The 16,828-nt window shown below is 41.2% G+C and overlaps 1 protein-coding gene across 1 annotated transcript in view; it reads right to left on the bottom strand.

Moving 5' to 3' along the window:
* Positions 1–3,062: 3,062 nt before the first annotated feature.
* Positions 3,063–16,828, bottom strand: part of kif26ab (kinesin family member 26Ab) — a gene marked incomplete at its 5' end in the record, with an annotated part of 69,954 nt that continues 56,188 nt past the window's right edge. The window contains 11 exons of the mRNA XM_079262737.1: positions 3,063–4,946; positions 5,039–5,189; positions 5,496–5,519; positions 6,245–6,438; positions 7,080–10,326; positions 11,136–11,298; positions 11,617–11,776; positions 13,181–13,364; positions 14,169–14,431; positions 14,952–15,045; positions 15,973–16,185. Coding sequence (XP_079118863.1) covers positions 4,762–4,946; positions 5,039–5,189; positions 5,496–5,519; positions 6,245–6,438; positions 7,080–10,326; positions 11,136–11,298; positions 11,617–11,776; positions 13,181–13,364; positions 14,169–14,431; positions 14,952–15,045; positions 15,973–16,185 — 4,878 coding nt within the window. The 3' untranslated portion in view covers positions 3,063–4,761. The remainder of the gene's footprint in view (positions 4,947–5,038; positions 5,190–5,495; positions 5,520–6,244; positions 6,439–7,079; positions 10,327–11,135; positions 11,299–11,616; positions 11,777–13,180; positions 13,365–14,168; positions 14,432–14,951; positions 15,046–15,972; positions 16,186–16,828) is intronic.

The following is a 16,828-nucleotide window of genomic DNA, read 5'->3' as shown; positions in this document are numbered from 1 at the left end:
ATTTGACTGGATGGGGATTGTGTTTGGATTAAACTTTGTACAAAGAAAGTCATGGGTCCCAGCAAAGGGTATATGATGGGCTGTTGTGAAGGTGAGGGGGAAGAGGGGTGGAAGTGAGGGGAGGGAAGCTTTTGACTCTCCAGTGAACTCATTTTTATTCTCACAGAACACCCCGCTCCTTACTAATGATGAGAGCCCCGAGGCAAGTGGGCTGGGATATACGAAGGCTGGCTGTGCTCAGACAGCCGCCGTCAGACGTCTGCAGCAGCTTTGGCCAAATGTTTCCACTCAGACACTTCCACTTCAGATACTTCCAAAGAGCAATGAGGTACAGCACTGACAGATTCTTGAATGATTTGTCAAAAGGCTCACAGTGTCTGCCAAAAAATGGCTGTTTATTTAGGAGTAACTGAATGCTGCGTACAAAAAGAGAGAAAAAAAAAAAAGCAACAAAAGTAACATCCTACATTTCTCAGAATTGTGTGCGTTGTGCACACAATGCGATAAGGCCTGGCAGTACAATGAGTCAATCTTCACAATGACTGAAAAAGTGCCAAACCCCGCCAAGTGAGAAAGCAGAAGTCAGCCACAGAATTTGATTTAAAACACAGTGACCAGCTGGTCTTTCCAGTCAACCAAATTAACCTCTTAAGCTTTTGATCAAAACAGAATTAACGAGGAGGAGGCAAGATGTTATTGCGCAGCAGGCCTCGTCTTGAAGCTGAGCACATCCCCACAGTTCCAGTATATTCATCAACAGGATTTCATGTGTCATACTGAGCAACAGGACGTTGTAATGCAGGGAGTAATTAATCTCTACAGACCTGCACCTTCTCTTTTTTTATCTCATTTCCTATATGTCAGTTCCAACCTTTTTACAATTTCAGCAATTGCCTTGGCAGATTCAACTCAGAGGAGAACAAAAAGTATACATTTAATTAGAAATTCACCATTTTTTTCAGTTAACATAGGTAGTGGCTCAAGATGTTTCAATAAAGTAAGCCCAAAGACAAAAATGTATTTTGAAGTTTGTCATGAATTTCATTCTCTTCAAATTCTTTAGAAAAAAAAAAAAGAATGGGAGTGATACCCATTTTACCTTTAACCTAATAATCTTCAACCTGAAATATGTCCTTTGATTCAGTTAGTAATAGATAGATCATTTCAGACCAAAGTAAACAAAATGGGCTGAGTTGATGCCAGACATACCCATTCACTCCTTTTCTATACCGCTTATTCCATATAAGGGTTGCGGGGGGGTTGGAGCGTATCCCAGCAATCACCAGGCGAGGTAGGATATACCCTGGACAGATCGCCAGTCCATCGCAGGGCGCCAGACATACTATTATTCCTAAATTTAGTAAGTCTCCTCATCACGTCATAAGTATAAAAATACAGTCTCATAAAAATGAGACATAATGCTTTTGTTGCTGAACCTGTTGTAAAAGTTTCATAACTGCGGGTTCACCGAGCCTGTTGCAGAATAATTGAACAGCCAAAAGCAATGGATCTCCTGGTGATAACAACCTGTGTCTGTTTTATGTGATCCATACGTGATCTGTGTCAAAATTTAATTACGCATTCACCACGCACGTGCATTTTTGGTCGTTCAACTGAGGGATTTCTGCAGAGGTGTTGCTGGTTGACCAACACCGACCTTAAAAATCAATAATTCAATCTTCCTCAAGGTCAGCACTAGTCTGTGTGACAGCAGTTACTGGGAAAGCAGAGCAGACATCCTCTTGGAGATCCAACAGGAGCAGTGGACCAACTGTTCCTGTAGTGTCCTCCAGGACTGGCATCTGGATCAAAGTCTGAAGAAATTAAGTTAAATAAATCAAATGAATAAATTATACAGCACATCGCCACTCACGAGGATTAAATCAACTAAAAGAAAAGACATGCAGCGCATATCTTTGCAACACCAGTGGCTTCTTCCATATTGCTTAGACCTGCCAGACATTTCACTTTTGCAGAATGGCAGCAGCACATCTGCAAAATTTATCATTTTGTCTGATTTGAATTATCATACAACTTGATAATTTCCCAATTCAATCTTGAAAACAATGATTTATTTTTCTTTCATCACCTAGAAAACAATTCCTCTAAAATAGAAGAAAATCATTACTTACCAATCACTGAGTTGACCTTTACATAGAATATAATACACCTCAGATCAAATCCCACCACAAACCATTATAAACACAATGAACACACATCGCAGCCCCATATTCTGTGCATGTGTGCAGCTCTCTGTCATATTATTATGGAAACTTCAAATCTGATTTTCTGATAGGACATATATGTTTATGTTTTAGTTCCTCTCTGTGGTGAGTCCTCTGTTTTTACTCTTCAGAAATTTTTTCTTTATGGCAGATGACAAGATGTCTACCTCTGTAAGACTTTTCATGTTCTTCATTTGGCTGATATGTTGTAATGTGGTTTTTCTTTATGTCTGCAAGAATCTTGCAATGTTCCACCACTTTCTACTTTTACATGTTGCTTCCTCTTAGCTGTTGATTTGGACATTATATCGCTAAATCTTGTATTTAATGCACCGCTGACAGCATGCTGTTAACTTTCCCAGACAATAAAAATGCAGCTCACATAAAAATAAAGTTTAACTGCAAAGATGTTCAAAGAAGTACAAGTAGACATGAAGTATTGGGTGTTGATGCTTGAGATTTTGTTGACCTCATAATCTTGACAAGACATTACACTGAAACTGGAGGCTTTGATTATCCATTCATCAACATTTCCTCTTGGTAGACTGTGAAATATGCCTGCAAAAAAATAGCTTTTTTTTTGTCAGACAACATAGTCAGAGAACATTTGCAACAAATACAGAGTGTATAATGGGGGAAAATATTCAGCACTGAGTCATCATTAAGAAGAAACATTTTATTCACAGGTACTGTAAAAGAGAACACAAGCTGCCATATTATACATTTGTACACAAGGTTTGAAAATCCTATACAAAAACAAAGGTATTAGAAAATATGGGTTTTGATATGAAATATGACCTTACATATAACTTCTTGGAAAAAAGGTCTTGTTTGGTAATAATCATTTAGTTCATGAGCCCAACCGCATATTAGTGAAAAAAGAACCTATTGTAAAAAAATCTGAATGATAAAATGGAGTAGAAATTATCCTTAAAAATGATTAAAAAATCTCATGCAGCATCTTTATAGAGGGCCTGAGAGTGTCTTTTTTTTTTTCAAAGGAAGCTAAGTAAAGTAATTTTTCATAGTTATAGAAATCGAACACAATACGCATCATAACCACTCTGTTTTTTGTAACAATCATTTTCACCAATCTTTGTTCTCTCCGTGTCAGCTGTTTGATTCATAAGCACATTTTGGTAGCTTCAAAGAGCTGATAACGTGATTGATTTTGTTTAAACAATGCTGTGGTCATTTGTCCTATTCTTTGCATGCTTTTTTTCATGGAAACTAACAATTCAGGAGTCTTTGTTTGAAATACTTAATTAACACTGTTAGATAGTAAAAAAAAAAAACAAACAAACAAAAAAAACCAGTCATGTCAGTGTGGCCAAACTGTGTTTCTGACCTCAAGTCAGTACTGAGTTTCTTACAGTAGTTGTAGTATAAATGTGTTGGAATGCATAGAGCCAAGGTTTGGCAGGGCTTAGGGAAGAGCACTATAGAGGCTGGCAGACTTGTGCTGTCTCATCTGTGCCTCTTTGTTTTCCTGTTTATAGAAAACTCCCCCCAATCTAAACCCATTTAGAGAGAAACTGGACTAACTGATGAGCACCGCTATAAGTGTCACCATTCATCATGCTATCCTCACAGGTGAGAGGAAGGAAGTCTCTGAGGGTTGCATGACCACTTACTGAGGCACCAGAGAGAATGGCTGAATCAAGAATAATCACTCCATCACAGTACCCCTCTGATTGATATGTTTTGGCTTAATCTCTCATTCTCACTTAGATAAACATGGGCAAGCACAGCCTGAAAAAGCTCACCGTCCCCCAGCATCACTGCTGATCTAACTTAGTGCATCCACTGAGACCCATTTTGATCAAGGCAACTGGAGGGAAAACAATCCACTCCATCCTGCAAGCTTTCACAAGCAAGCTAGCAGGACAGGAGCAACAACAGCAAATGCAGTCCTTGATGACATAACATAATCCAGCTTGAAAAATCTAGAAAAACCACATAACCAGATTTAAAATAAGGCGCAAGAGGCTGAATGAACATGAATAAAATGCTGACTGAGGTTTGAAACAAGAGAAAAGGCAAGGTCTGGGAGCGCAATAACATTAGCTTATTGCTTTTTCTTTTTTCTTTATTTTTCCCCCCTTAAAAGGATAATTGTACACACCACATATTTATTTAAATACACTATACAATGCAATATAAAATATTTTTATTAAAAGCAATATGTTCCGGTTTGCTTAGGTATCCTGAAAATACCTGCACCATGTGAAAAATAATGAATTAAAAACAATAAAAAGGCACTTCCAGGTGTTGTTCATTGACTCTTGAGTAAGTGATGCCCACTGCCTTGCCGCAGAGGCAACAGCCTTTGTGCTCGTGCTTTATCTTTCTGCCATGTCCTGGACGACGCACCACAGAAGCTGGGTGGTCGAAATTTCCTCGGTTTTCTTGTAAAGCTCCACTCTCATCTCGTCTTGTTCTTCATGCCAATGTTATATACTGAATGACTGCTACATTTCTTCTTCCATTGTTTTTACACTTGCTCTTTCCTTTTCATCTCTACTTTCTTTTGTTCTCAGACTTCAACTTCAAGCAGCCCCTCTTGAGTGCCCGACGCTGACGGCATGCTGATGTCGAAGCAGGTCACCATCATGACGTGGGACTTGCACAGGTTGACACAGAACTCCAGCTCCTCAGTGGCCTGTGCCAAGGCTTCCAGGTACTCTGGAGACTCTTTATCCAAACTCTGGTCCACCTCAACTGAAACAAGTCAATTCAATGAATTTTTTTAATGCAGTAAAATATTTTTGCATTTACAGAGTGAACATAAAAGGGAAGTAACAGGTACTTACACTCTCCTACCCACTTGTTGGGGTCCATCATCAGTCGAGCTTTAGTCTCCTCCAGCTCCTCCAACAACACTTGATGCTTTGCCCGTAGTTCTTTCACTTGCTGTTGCCTTCTCTCCAGTATCTTTAGCTTACTGTTAAAATACAGCAGGCCCTGGGAGAAAGGGATGGATTATCAATCAGAGTAAGTGTATTAAACTTGCTTCAGCAATTCAGCTGACTGAAGTAGCTAAATGAAAAAGGCAGGTGTCTGAGATAAAGCAGGAAAACTGGTAAGTTTTTTTTAAGAATCAGATGTAGGCAAATCATAGTTTGTGTTTTCTCATCAATCTGTACTAAGAGATTATTATTTTAACGAAAGCAATTATTAATATGCAATTGCAATTAATAATAATAAAAAATTACTGTGGCAAACTGTGCTGTTATAATTAAAATAAGTCAGTGCATAAAATAGGCTCACCTTGTCAACATCTTGGAATGGCTGCTTAAGGAAAAAGAGAAAGTAAGTTAGCATGAGAGAGAATTAGAATCATATTTCCTTGATAAATCTGGTTGCAATATATATATAGTTGATTTATCATCCCTATCTGGCAGTAGTGAACATGTGGAAGCTGTTAATGATCCACAGAAAACGATCTGGCAATGAAAAGCCAATAGGCAGCGAGTGATGAGAACTGGTGATGGGTTTATTTGCGGTTGTTGGGGCCTTAGTAGTGTTCACACACACCCTGACCAATCACTTTTTTTTTCTTTTCATTTTTATACACTTCTTTGTAATCACCATCCATAGTAAGCCAAGTCATCTCTCACACTCAAATCAATTAACCCAAATCAGTTACTGCCCTCTGAACTTCTGACATTACTGAGGAATGCTGCCAAAATACCAGGCTCTGGGAGTCTGGACTAAGACATTTTAACTCCAGGATTTGCTGTTGAGCTCACTGAAGGTCAGACGTCTGGGACATATTATTCCTGTCCAGCTCTTAAAAAAGAAACTGGGAAAAAGGGATCCAAGAAATTCCCATAACGTACTGTAAGTCTACATGCCACATCTTGATCATGTGTGGTATTAACGTTGCACTTGCGAGATATTGCTCAGGATTAGCAAGTGTGAGTCACAAGACCTCAACCTAGACATGACATTATCAAGAACAGGTTCACTTAGATGAACCACCACACAGAACAAGTCAAGATTGACCCTCTCCTCACCTCTGTGGTTTCCTCTTGACGCCGTCTTTGGAGCCGTTCCACATCATCAATCTCATATACTTTGATCTCAAAGGGCTCCTTAAGCGGTCCAGACTTAGGAGGCAAGTCCACCCACTGGCCTGCTGTGCTCACCTTCTTCCCTAGGGAAGAGGTGTCTGGCAAGGGTGTTGGGATCAGCCGCCTTCTCTGGAAGCCTACAAAGCATGTGTACCATATTGTTATGTAGGCACTACTTATGTTGCTGAAAGTGGTGATTTTTCTCAGAACTACAGGAAAATAGGTATGAGCCCCATGCTGAGATGTAAAGTCAGGCAAGTTTTTAAACAGGATGATCGAGATGTGTCTGCATCTAAATGAGTGAGTATTTTCACAGCTTGAATAAATTCAAAAGCTTGCTTTAAGCACTTGAATGCAAAAGGTTAAATACAAAATTTTAAAAAATGGACCAAGTTACAAATTTAACTGATTCATCTCCAAATCAAAGTCATTTTATTTGAGGCATCAGCTAGCATTCTGATATGCTGCATAAATAATATATGCTGCTGATGCAGTAGAAGAGTAAATTAAGTGAAAATACCAACTCATGACTTAAATAATTAAATTTTTTGAAGACAGCACTAATTTCTTGTACACAATATACATACACACACACACACACATATATATATATATATATATATATATATATATATATATATATATACATATATATATATATATATATATATGTATATATATATATATATATATATATATATATATATATATATATATATACATATATATATATATATATATATATATATAAATATATACTATGGATTCAGCTTCTTACCATTGGCTCTCTTCTTGGGATACTTGGAGCTCCTTGCTCTGCCTGACGATGACATGCCACTTTCACTCATGGAGTCATGGGCAGAGGAAGCACTGCCTGTGGCTTCACTGTCTCTGATCATGCTTTCATATCCACTGCTGCCTCCACTGTGGTAGAACAGTGCTGTGCGACCCATAGCAGGAGGAAGCTCCCCGCTTAACACACTGCTGTTGTCGCTGCCATGGCCGCTGCTGTAGCGTTGAGGCCGCCTAGGTGCAGTGATTTTACTGTACGGAGAGGGCAGCATGGCTATGGGCGATTTATCCTCATTCACATTTACTCCACTGTCATTCCCACTGTCTGAATCTCCTGAACCTTTTCCATGTTTGCCTGATATGTTGCCTGTTGCAAGTTCACTGACGCGACTGTTTGCTGCCCTAATTGCCTGCTTTGTACCCATTATAGTCCCTCTCCCAGGTTTACTGGTGACTGGAGTAGTAGACCGAGGGGCTGACATTCGTCCTGACGGAGGTAGGTTGGCATTGGTGTTTCTTGATACAGATGGTGCCAAAGATTTTGTTGAGGAACTAAGGCCTTTAGAGCTGTTGGCAGACAGTGAGCGCGCCTTACTGCTATTTGCTGTTCCTAATGCTCTGGGATTTACTGAAGCTTTCACCTGACCAGTTTTGCTAATATTTCCTCCACTTGGAGAAGATGGGCAGGTAGCTATTGGAGAGCTAGAAGAGTTAGGGATACCAAATCTTGGAATTGACTTGCTAGATTTGCTACCCAGACTTGCTCCACTATTTTCTCGACTAAGCGCAGCTCTAGAACCAGATAAAGACAGGCTTTCACACTTTTCTAGTGACATTTGACTGCTATAATGAAGATCAGCCTCTCCTTTAGGCCCTTTGGCCTTCAGGCTTGAGGTAGCTCTGGATGTGTTGAGGCTGGAAGTTTTGAAACCGGTGGAGTCAACTCTTTGTTGTACCTCAAGCTCATCCTCTGATACAGTTGCCCTCACCCCAGAGCTCCTCCCTGCCTCCCCATATGCTGACTTTAAGGCACTCTGGGGCAGCAGGATCTTAGTCTTGTGGTCAAGACTGGACTTTCGAACTGGTGGGGGAGGAGGCGATATGCAGCCAGGTTTAGGGATATTACTCACTTTCTGTGAACTAGCCTTGTTGCTTTTCCCCAAAGAGGAGAATTTAAGGCTTGTGGTGGATGCAATGATATCTTGGGTTCCCTTGTAGTCTGTAGAGGAATGGATGACAGGCACCGTCCCCAAGGTGGTGGCACCTCGTCTCAGAAGAGGCATTTTACTGGGTGGATTTTTTATAGCTGACTTCTCACAGCCATCAACCACCCTCTGGGATGAGGTAGGACCTTGCACCTTGAGTGGGCGAGGTACACTGTTGGTGTTATTGGATGGTTTGCTGGAAGGAATACCGCTTGGGGGATTTCTGAGAAATTTGCTGGTGCTGCTAGAGTCAGAAAACTGAGGTTCTGAGTGGTTGTCAACACACTGCCAGGGATCCTCCTGCTTAACTTGTTGTCTTGGTGGATCTCTACTGCAGTTGCTACTGTTACTACTATGAGAAATAGATGAGGTAGGCTTAGTCTTCCTCGGAAGACTAGAGTGGACTATGGAGGAACCTTGTGAAAGCGGGGAAGAGCTAAGTGAATGAGCTTTATTTAATTTAGACGTGAATCTGAGAGAGCCTTTTGCTGATTCTGGTGACGGGGGGCATTTTGTCAGTGATAATTTGCTTGAGGCAGCACTATCACTGTCTTGTTCAGAAAAACTAAAACCACTGTCATTTAGGGAGTTCTTGGCATCTCTAGGAGATGATGCACAATGAAACATTTCAAGGGAATCGAAGTAAAAGGTGGCTTCTGGTCCCATGTGTTTGGGCTGTGGATGGAAAACGTCTGTAGAATGAGCCCCGTCGTTTTCCAAGGTGCAGACACTAACCTCACTCAGCCAAGAGCTGATGGATGAACCCCTACTGTCTGTACAGTTTGCTGCTCCTTCCTGAAGGGGTGTAACCAAGGCAATGTTCACCTCTGATCCTCCCACAGATGATGTATAGGCATCAAATTCATCATTGATGCTGCTGATGATGCTTACAGGTCGAGAGCCAGAGGCCAAGGCCTGAAGTGAGCAGTCGCTGTTAAAGCTAATGATGCTTGATGGCCGACCCTTATCCATAATACTGCCAATAGACAGCTCTTCCACCACAGTGAACACCAACTCATCCTCTCCATTCAGCTCCACAGGTTGCTGCAGGGTGACAGTAGCTCTAAGGATGTCCTGATCCAGACACCTTTCCCTTAAGGTTGAGCGCACTTGGCACACCTCTACTGGAGCTCTGAGCAAAGGGGAAGCGCATGGGTCTCTTCTTTTCATTGCTTGGTGGCTCATTCCCACAGGTGGCATTCTAGTACTGGATCTTTCTTCTTTGCTAGCACTTTCTTTCTGCTGTGTAGGAGGTGGGGCTGGTTTTGGCAATGCTTTCTTGTTGCAGTAGACTTTCTCCCTCACCACAGGCTCTGAATTTGGCACTGCAGCAGTTGGCAGTTTATTTGAACTAACTGGGCTTTCATAGACCAGCACCTTTTCACCATCAGCACTGGTTCTGCACTGGTTCTCTGATGACACCCTTTCTGCAGGTATGCATTGCCTTTTAGCATCATCTGCTTTAGATTTAGCATTAGTACTACAAGATAGTTGTGAGGAGACTGATTTGAGAGATTGATTGATTGAGGTGCCCTCTTGGTTGTTACAGATATTTCCTACAGTCTTTGGTGAATTTGAGCCTTGGCTCTCCTTAGATTTGTCAGTCTTGGGGCTAGCCTGGCTTCGCTTGCCTTCCCCAACAAAAGCAGTGGGTTCTTCACTACCATCTATACACTCCAGCCTCTCCTGCAGCTCTGCAAATGTGTTGCATTTAAAGAACTGGTCTCTGTCCAGAGGGCCTTCTTTTGAGGATTTCTTCTTATTCAAGGAGGGGATGATTGGAACAAAGGCGGGTGGACCTTCGTTGTCACTAAGTTCCCTATCAGAGATTGCAGTTCCTCCAGGGCCCACATATATAACAGTATCACAAGACTGTTCACTACTAGAAGAGTATTCTGGGTCACTGAGCAGGGAGGGCAAGTCTGGGTCCAGGGCGACTGTTCGAGGGTGGAAAGGCCTAAGGTGAGGTGGCCGACGAATCCTCCCTTCCTCGCATGAACTTTCCCCTCCAGATGAACTGGATGCATACTGCAAAGAACAATAAAACAGAGCATGCATTAGCTTCTCAGTACAAAGGCTGGCTGCTAGTGACACTTGCAAATACCTGTGGCCAAGCACATGCTGTGATGAACCAATGAAAGTTTCAAATGAAGCAGTGAGTGAAGAGCAGATGATACGTCTATGGGTAAAATAAACTCCACCCTAATTGTGTCTGAAGATTTAAAGGTTCAGACACATAAAAACCTGTTCTGTTAAGAGCTCACTAGAGCGACTTTTGGAATGGCTAAAATTATGGAAAAAGGCTGAATTTGGGTATCCACTTTGAAAACAATGTTGTTGAACCTCTGACATGACACCCATATGAAATTGTTGAAAATATGTCAAATATGACACCTTCAACTAAATAATTTGAGATTTTCTAAAAGTTAATTTACAACTTGGAAAAAAATATTTTCTTTGTTTATTTTTTTTCCAAGAAAACTCTTTATGATATCACAAGACAATGTTTATGTAAGGGTCACAAATACTTAATAGTTACTTAATAACTCCAAAATCATGAGAGAAAGAAAATTTAAGATTTAAATGTCTGAGTTATCATGAATGTTGTCAAAGCTGTAAATTATTATAACAGCAAGCATTTATTTAGGTTAAACATCAATTACTTTTGTCGATGAACAGCAATGTAAGAGACATAATTGTGATTTATAAAAGTTATTATTGAGGTTAAAAGAAAAACAGTAAAAATGCACGATTACTGCTGTAAACAGAACTAGTTTAACATAGCATGTTTAAACACAGCATGTGTTTAACCACAGCATTAAAGTTTATCACCGTACCTTAGATTTCTTCTTCCTCATGCGGTGGATGCGGGATGCCAGCTGGATAGTGGTGAGAGAGTCAGCATAGTTGGCCGGGGAATCAGAGACGTGGGCAATCATTGTGGTTCTGCAGTTGATGTTGCCGAGGGACTCCCTCAACAACATAGTCAGTTTGCTGTCTCTACAAGGTGCATTAACAGTGTTATAAGCAAACATTACAATCATATTTCAAAACAGTGACAAAGACAACTAACACCACTCCAGGGAGAGACACTTTAAACACTTAGCTGAAAAATACTCCCAAATGACATGTCATTTATCTTTTTCTACCTGAGTAACTATATATTGTGCAACACTAGTGAAAGCTGTTATCTGAGGCTAACTAAACAGACTAAACAAACAGTCAAAGTAAACTCATGCAGTGACTTGTTTGAAATAATTCTCAGAAGCAAATGCACATTAAAGTAGACAGCCAAACTGATGGCCTTTTAATTCTTACCTGTAAGGTACATGTTTTGCTCCATTTGCTAAAGCCATTATGACGTTTCCCAATGCGTTCAAGGAAAGACACAAACCTCCCCCTCCATCTCTGCTTTTACTTAGGACCTTTTCACAGCTCCCCAAGTCAATAAGGTGAAGCCTGCTCCGTCCACCTGACACTGTGCCAACAGAAGAAGAAGAACCAGGTCAGCCCAGCACTGACACTCCCTCTCTGAAGTTACTTCTTCACACACAATGCTATGACAATAGGAGTGCCACAGCTCTGTCTGTCTGTCTGTCTGGTTTATTTATGAGTAAGAGTTGCACAAAGAGGTGATTCAAACTACAGCCAGCTGAACTGCCATCTGATGTGCAACTCATATTATCAAGGAGATTTCTTTTTTAAAAACATATTGAATAACCTTTCCTACCTTAAAACGGAGTAACCGTACGAAAACACTTTTACTTCCGGGGCGCTGTGTGATGTTGCAGCTGAGATTTACATTACGCACTGCATTCCATGGCCATATGCACTGCATAGGTTCATAGAGGCTTGATGCACACCTCTTCCATACCTGATGTGCAACACGGCTTGCGGGGGGGGTTACACAGAAGTATTGTGATTGGTCGGTTTGTGATTACATGCTTCCAGATTTCTTTAGCTTCTTGCTGAATTTGTGTGGTAATCACAAGACAGAAACGTCTGACATACGCAGATGCTGCGCGAGATTTAAAAACAATGGCTACGGTTACATGATGTTTTTTAATGATGTTTTTTAATTCAAAAAGTCGGAATTAACGTATTCTGCATATAACATCCTTACTTAATTGCTCTTTAGAGCGGCGGGTTGGGAAGGGTTCTGATTGGACATAGCGTGCACGTAACATATGACATATACCGGAACAAACAAAGTTTGCTCACTGCTTCTTGTTTTTTCAGTCATAACTTGTAAAAACTACATAATAAATACCAGTTTTGCTGCAATTTTTATTATAATTTTGAAGTACCAGTTCAACATGACCATACTACTTCACCTTTTGCAGCAACTGAGAAAAAGAAGAAAGACAGACCACCAAACACGGGAGTCAAAACAACGCGTCTTCGGAACTGGACAAGGTAACGAGCATGACCAGGATTACCGGAATTAACTTAGAGCGGAATTAAGGTTTACATGACAGAGAAATTAAATAGTTCGGAATTAAAATGCGAATAAACCAGCCACTTACATTGGAATTAAGTTTAATTCCAAATAGAAATTTGCATTAGGAATGAAGTGTTTACATGGTCGTTTTTCATCAGTTTAAAGCAGAATTACATTTTATTCGGAATTAAACAAGAATTAAAACTCTCATGTAAACATAGCAACTGACTTTAAAAAACAATTTAGAGCACGGTGTCCCCTTTAATTTGCATAAAACGTTGGGGGTTAGTCTCCTTTTATTATTGCTTACAATAATATAAGATTACAAAGCTATGGCACTTTTTAAATACAGAATACCTTCATAAACTACCCTGGTTACAATTACTGTGTAAGTTTTTTTCGAGAAGATGATGTGCTACAGAACCAAGAAAAAGTACTAACTTCCGCCTTTGCCGCTCTTCTCCATGCGGTATTGGTAAATGTGCAGTGTAAACAGCATGTGGGAGTTGCGTCTTTCATCCTCATCAACATTTGGCCTGCTTGTGCTGCGTGCAGCAATGGCTGCATCCAGGAAGAAGGCAGCTTTCTCTGCGGTCGGAGCACGAAGCTCACTCTGATTCTGAAGCTGCAGGAGGAGAAGTCAGACAACAAGGTTAGGGTGAGCAAAAGAGACCACGTAAGGCTTGAGAAAAAGGACAGATCTGAAAAGAAAGGCATGAAAAAAGAGTTAATTGGACCCCAGCATACATTTCTTGCCCATTAGAATGGGTCTCTTGGGCAATCATAAGAGAAGATATGCACACAGAGGGAGGAGGATTAGGAGAGGTAATGGTGGAGCAGGAGGCAAGGTATTTCCTTCAATGTGATGGGGTGAGGGAAGTTATCAGATACAGAGCGAAAGCATGGGGGTAGAACAGAGGGAAGGCAGAAGTCATCACGAAGGAGTGCACAAGTGGCTGCCGAGAGGTAGAAGAGCTTCACAGAGCTGCACATCCTTTGATGTCAGAGTCCACAGTTATCCCCAAAAAAACAACATCTGTCAGCAACACCTGTCAGTGCCTTCAAATCTACTGTCCTCCACCATCCCCCAATTTTTTTCTGTTATCCTAGATGATCATGGTCAATAGATGCTGACAGGAGAGTCAAAACAAGAAAGAGGAAAGCTATCAATAACAGATGAATTTGGCTGAAATTTAAACAATAAATTTCCACAGCAGGTAGGATCGAGCAAGATGGACTAAAAAGTCCAAGGAAATCAAATCTCTCACAGGTAAACTCCCGAGAAACTTTAAACATCATTGGAAGAAGACGAAGAAGAAGCTCACAGACAGAAAAAGATCAATACTCAGACAGTCTAATACTTAAACCCGCAGAGAGAGTGAAAGGATCAGTGAACAAAGAAAAAGTGAAGAAATGGAGCACTTCTCACCTGAGTGCCACAGATGGGATCCTCTTTCAGATGGATTCCAGGGGACTGGCCTTCCTGCAGACTGCCTGTTGACACTTCAGACAGCAAATCCTTCAACTCTTCATCTTTTCCAAAGATTTCCACTGCAGACACACGGATTGAGAAGCGTGTGCCAGTCTTCTCCTTGCGCTCACTGATGAGCTTGAAGAGCCAGGAAATGGCACAGGGCACAATGCCGAGGCTCTGAGTGGAGCTGTCTTTGCCAATCATGGTGTATGTCTTGCCTGAGGATGTAAGATAAGTACAGGGGAATGATAATGAAAATTCAGCCCTTGTGTTTACAGAAATACTCAATATGTTCTTTCACCAAATTATCTGGGGATGAGTAGGAATTTATGAGCAAGTGCACATAGAAAAGAAATGGTTGGTGTGGGACATCTGTGGTAATTTTAACTACAAGTAAAATCAAAAGCTAAGCCAAGGACTAATTCCAAAAGCAGTCATTCTGGGGGGATTTATAGCTAACAGCAGCAGGAGAAAAGCAAGCTCTTCAGCCTAAGAACATTGGCCAGACCAATTACTTAGATTTTAATTACAGACTGCATGCTGAAGCCTGGATGCAGCCCTTTAGCCCTCACCCCCACCTCAGACCGACTACCTATTTTTTTCCCTCCAATTTCCCATTCCTTAACTCACCCCGGTGCACCGCTAAGCCAATTGTGGACATCAAGTGTAGCTAACAATGAGCAATGAGAGTTTTTAACAAAGGCACTTGTCTAATCTGTTGCCGGTGGAGGAGCTTACCGAGCTTGACTTGACCGAAGCAGAAGATGCAGCCGTCTGCACCGTTCACCACAGACTGGATGACCTCAGCTACCGTCCCCGAGCACACCTCAGCCTGCGTAAAACACAACGAGACAGTCAGTTTTACAGTTTAATTCAATAATAATGATACTCTAAGCATAACAGTTATTTGATTTTAGTTGCATTGAATCATATTAATGGTTTCAGAGGTTTTCATCACTCAGGTGTGTGTTTAACATTGCAACATTTGGCTTGTTTTTGCTATTTGTTTTCTGCATGGGCACTCTGGGGTACGGCTTCTGCAGCAGAGCCCCTCTCCCATACATCAAGCAGCAAACAAGACCTCTAATAGCAGAACAGCTTGCTGTAACTGTTCGCCACCAGCAGGTCTGTCCCAGCGGCACAATCAAGCAGCCTGGCCTCAGGTCTGTCACAAAAACATTTAGATTTTAGCTATCAGCAGCTTATTTAGGAAAATAATAACTCAAAGTATGAAGTGTTTTAACATGTCTGAATTATTGCAAGAAATCAAATGCCATCCTGTCCCTGTAATGACTATCACCTCTGCTCTTTTGACTATTTGGAGTTAACTGCTTTATGTAGGAATAAATAAAATGATGATTTCAAGGGGATTTTGCCTTGAATAAATGTAGATCTGGTGTTTTTACAAATCTGTGACGAGAACAACACTGCCCTGCTCCTAAGTCATAATACAAAAAAACATATAGCTAACCTTTGTGTTTGATCTCAGTGGCTGTCGTATAGTTTTATATAGCTGTTCTATGAAAGGAGAGGTTAGATATAAGTGGAGTGGATTCAAATCATTCCTCAGATGGCTTGAAAGGCCCAGCTGTTTGCCCCACACTGGTAAGAATGCCCCCTTGACCCAAGGCAGACATTTTTCCCCTAAGCCCCTGGTCACACCCTACAAGCATAAAGATGCCCCTTTGCCCTTGAATGGCTGAATTCCCAGCCAACACCTTGAAAAAAACACCCCCACAAATACCCATAATGGCCTTACTTGTGAGGCATCCTGGGTAAAAACAGCATCGAAGGCAAATATCTTTGGGACAGCCACAGTGGCGGATCTTCTGTGCCCTGAGCTGGAGTGTGGGCTGGACGCTGGGTCGTAGAGGGTCAGCTGCTTCTTTCTGCTGTCGACTTTCAAGAAAGACTGTGACTCTGAAGAGTCCACAGTCTCCAGAGACGGACAGATTCGCATCATCACTTTCACCTAGAAAGATAAGAAAACAAAGACAGGGAAAGGGTGGATTAGAAAGATGAAAACGCAAATCATGCAGACAGACTGAGCAGATTTTGCCCAGTTTTAGCATTCAATTTAGCATTTTAGCTTTAGCATAGCAAATGGTTGGAAAAAGGAGAAATGTATGGTAGGTTTCCTGATTATAAGTTGCAAGCTGAGAGTGGTTCAACATCATGCATTAACATCACGTCCACTGTTTCCGAGCTGATGTACATCCAAGGTTACCATGGAAACACTCAGTCTCACAATGACTGGCAAACTCAATGGGTCAGCACGTTGCTTAATGGTGTTTGTAAAAGGCAGAAAGGTGAGTATTGAAAGTCATAGCTGAAAATAGAGGAAATTGATGTGTGTGAAGCACCCTGCTGGGGGATTATCCCACTCTAGGTTGTTTTTCTGGACCAGGAGCAGATCACCAGCATGGGAGAGCAGGAGCATATGCCCCCCCCCCTCTCATCCCATGTACTCACTCTGCTCCTTCTTCTTCAGCTCTACTGCATGAAAAATGCCAACTCCACATTAAGAAGCTTGAAACACACCCAGTTGAATTCTGGGATTTGAAATTCACAAAGTGAGTTTACAATCTTAACCCTTTTTTGGGCACTTGCTGAAA

The sequence above is a fragment of the Telmatherina bonti genome (assembly GCF_933228915.1).
Source record: "Telmatherina bonti genome assembly, chromosome: 22".
In the NCBI taxonomy this organism is placed as follows: Eukaryota; Metazoa; Chordata; class Actinopteri; order Atheriniformes; family Telmatherinidae; genus Telmatherina; species Telmatherina bonti.
This window is presented reverse-complemented; position numbering and strand designations above follow the sequence as displayed.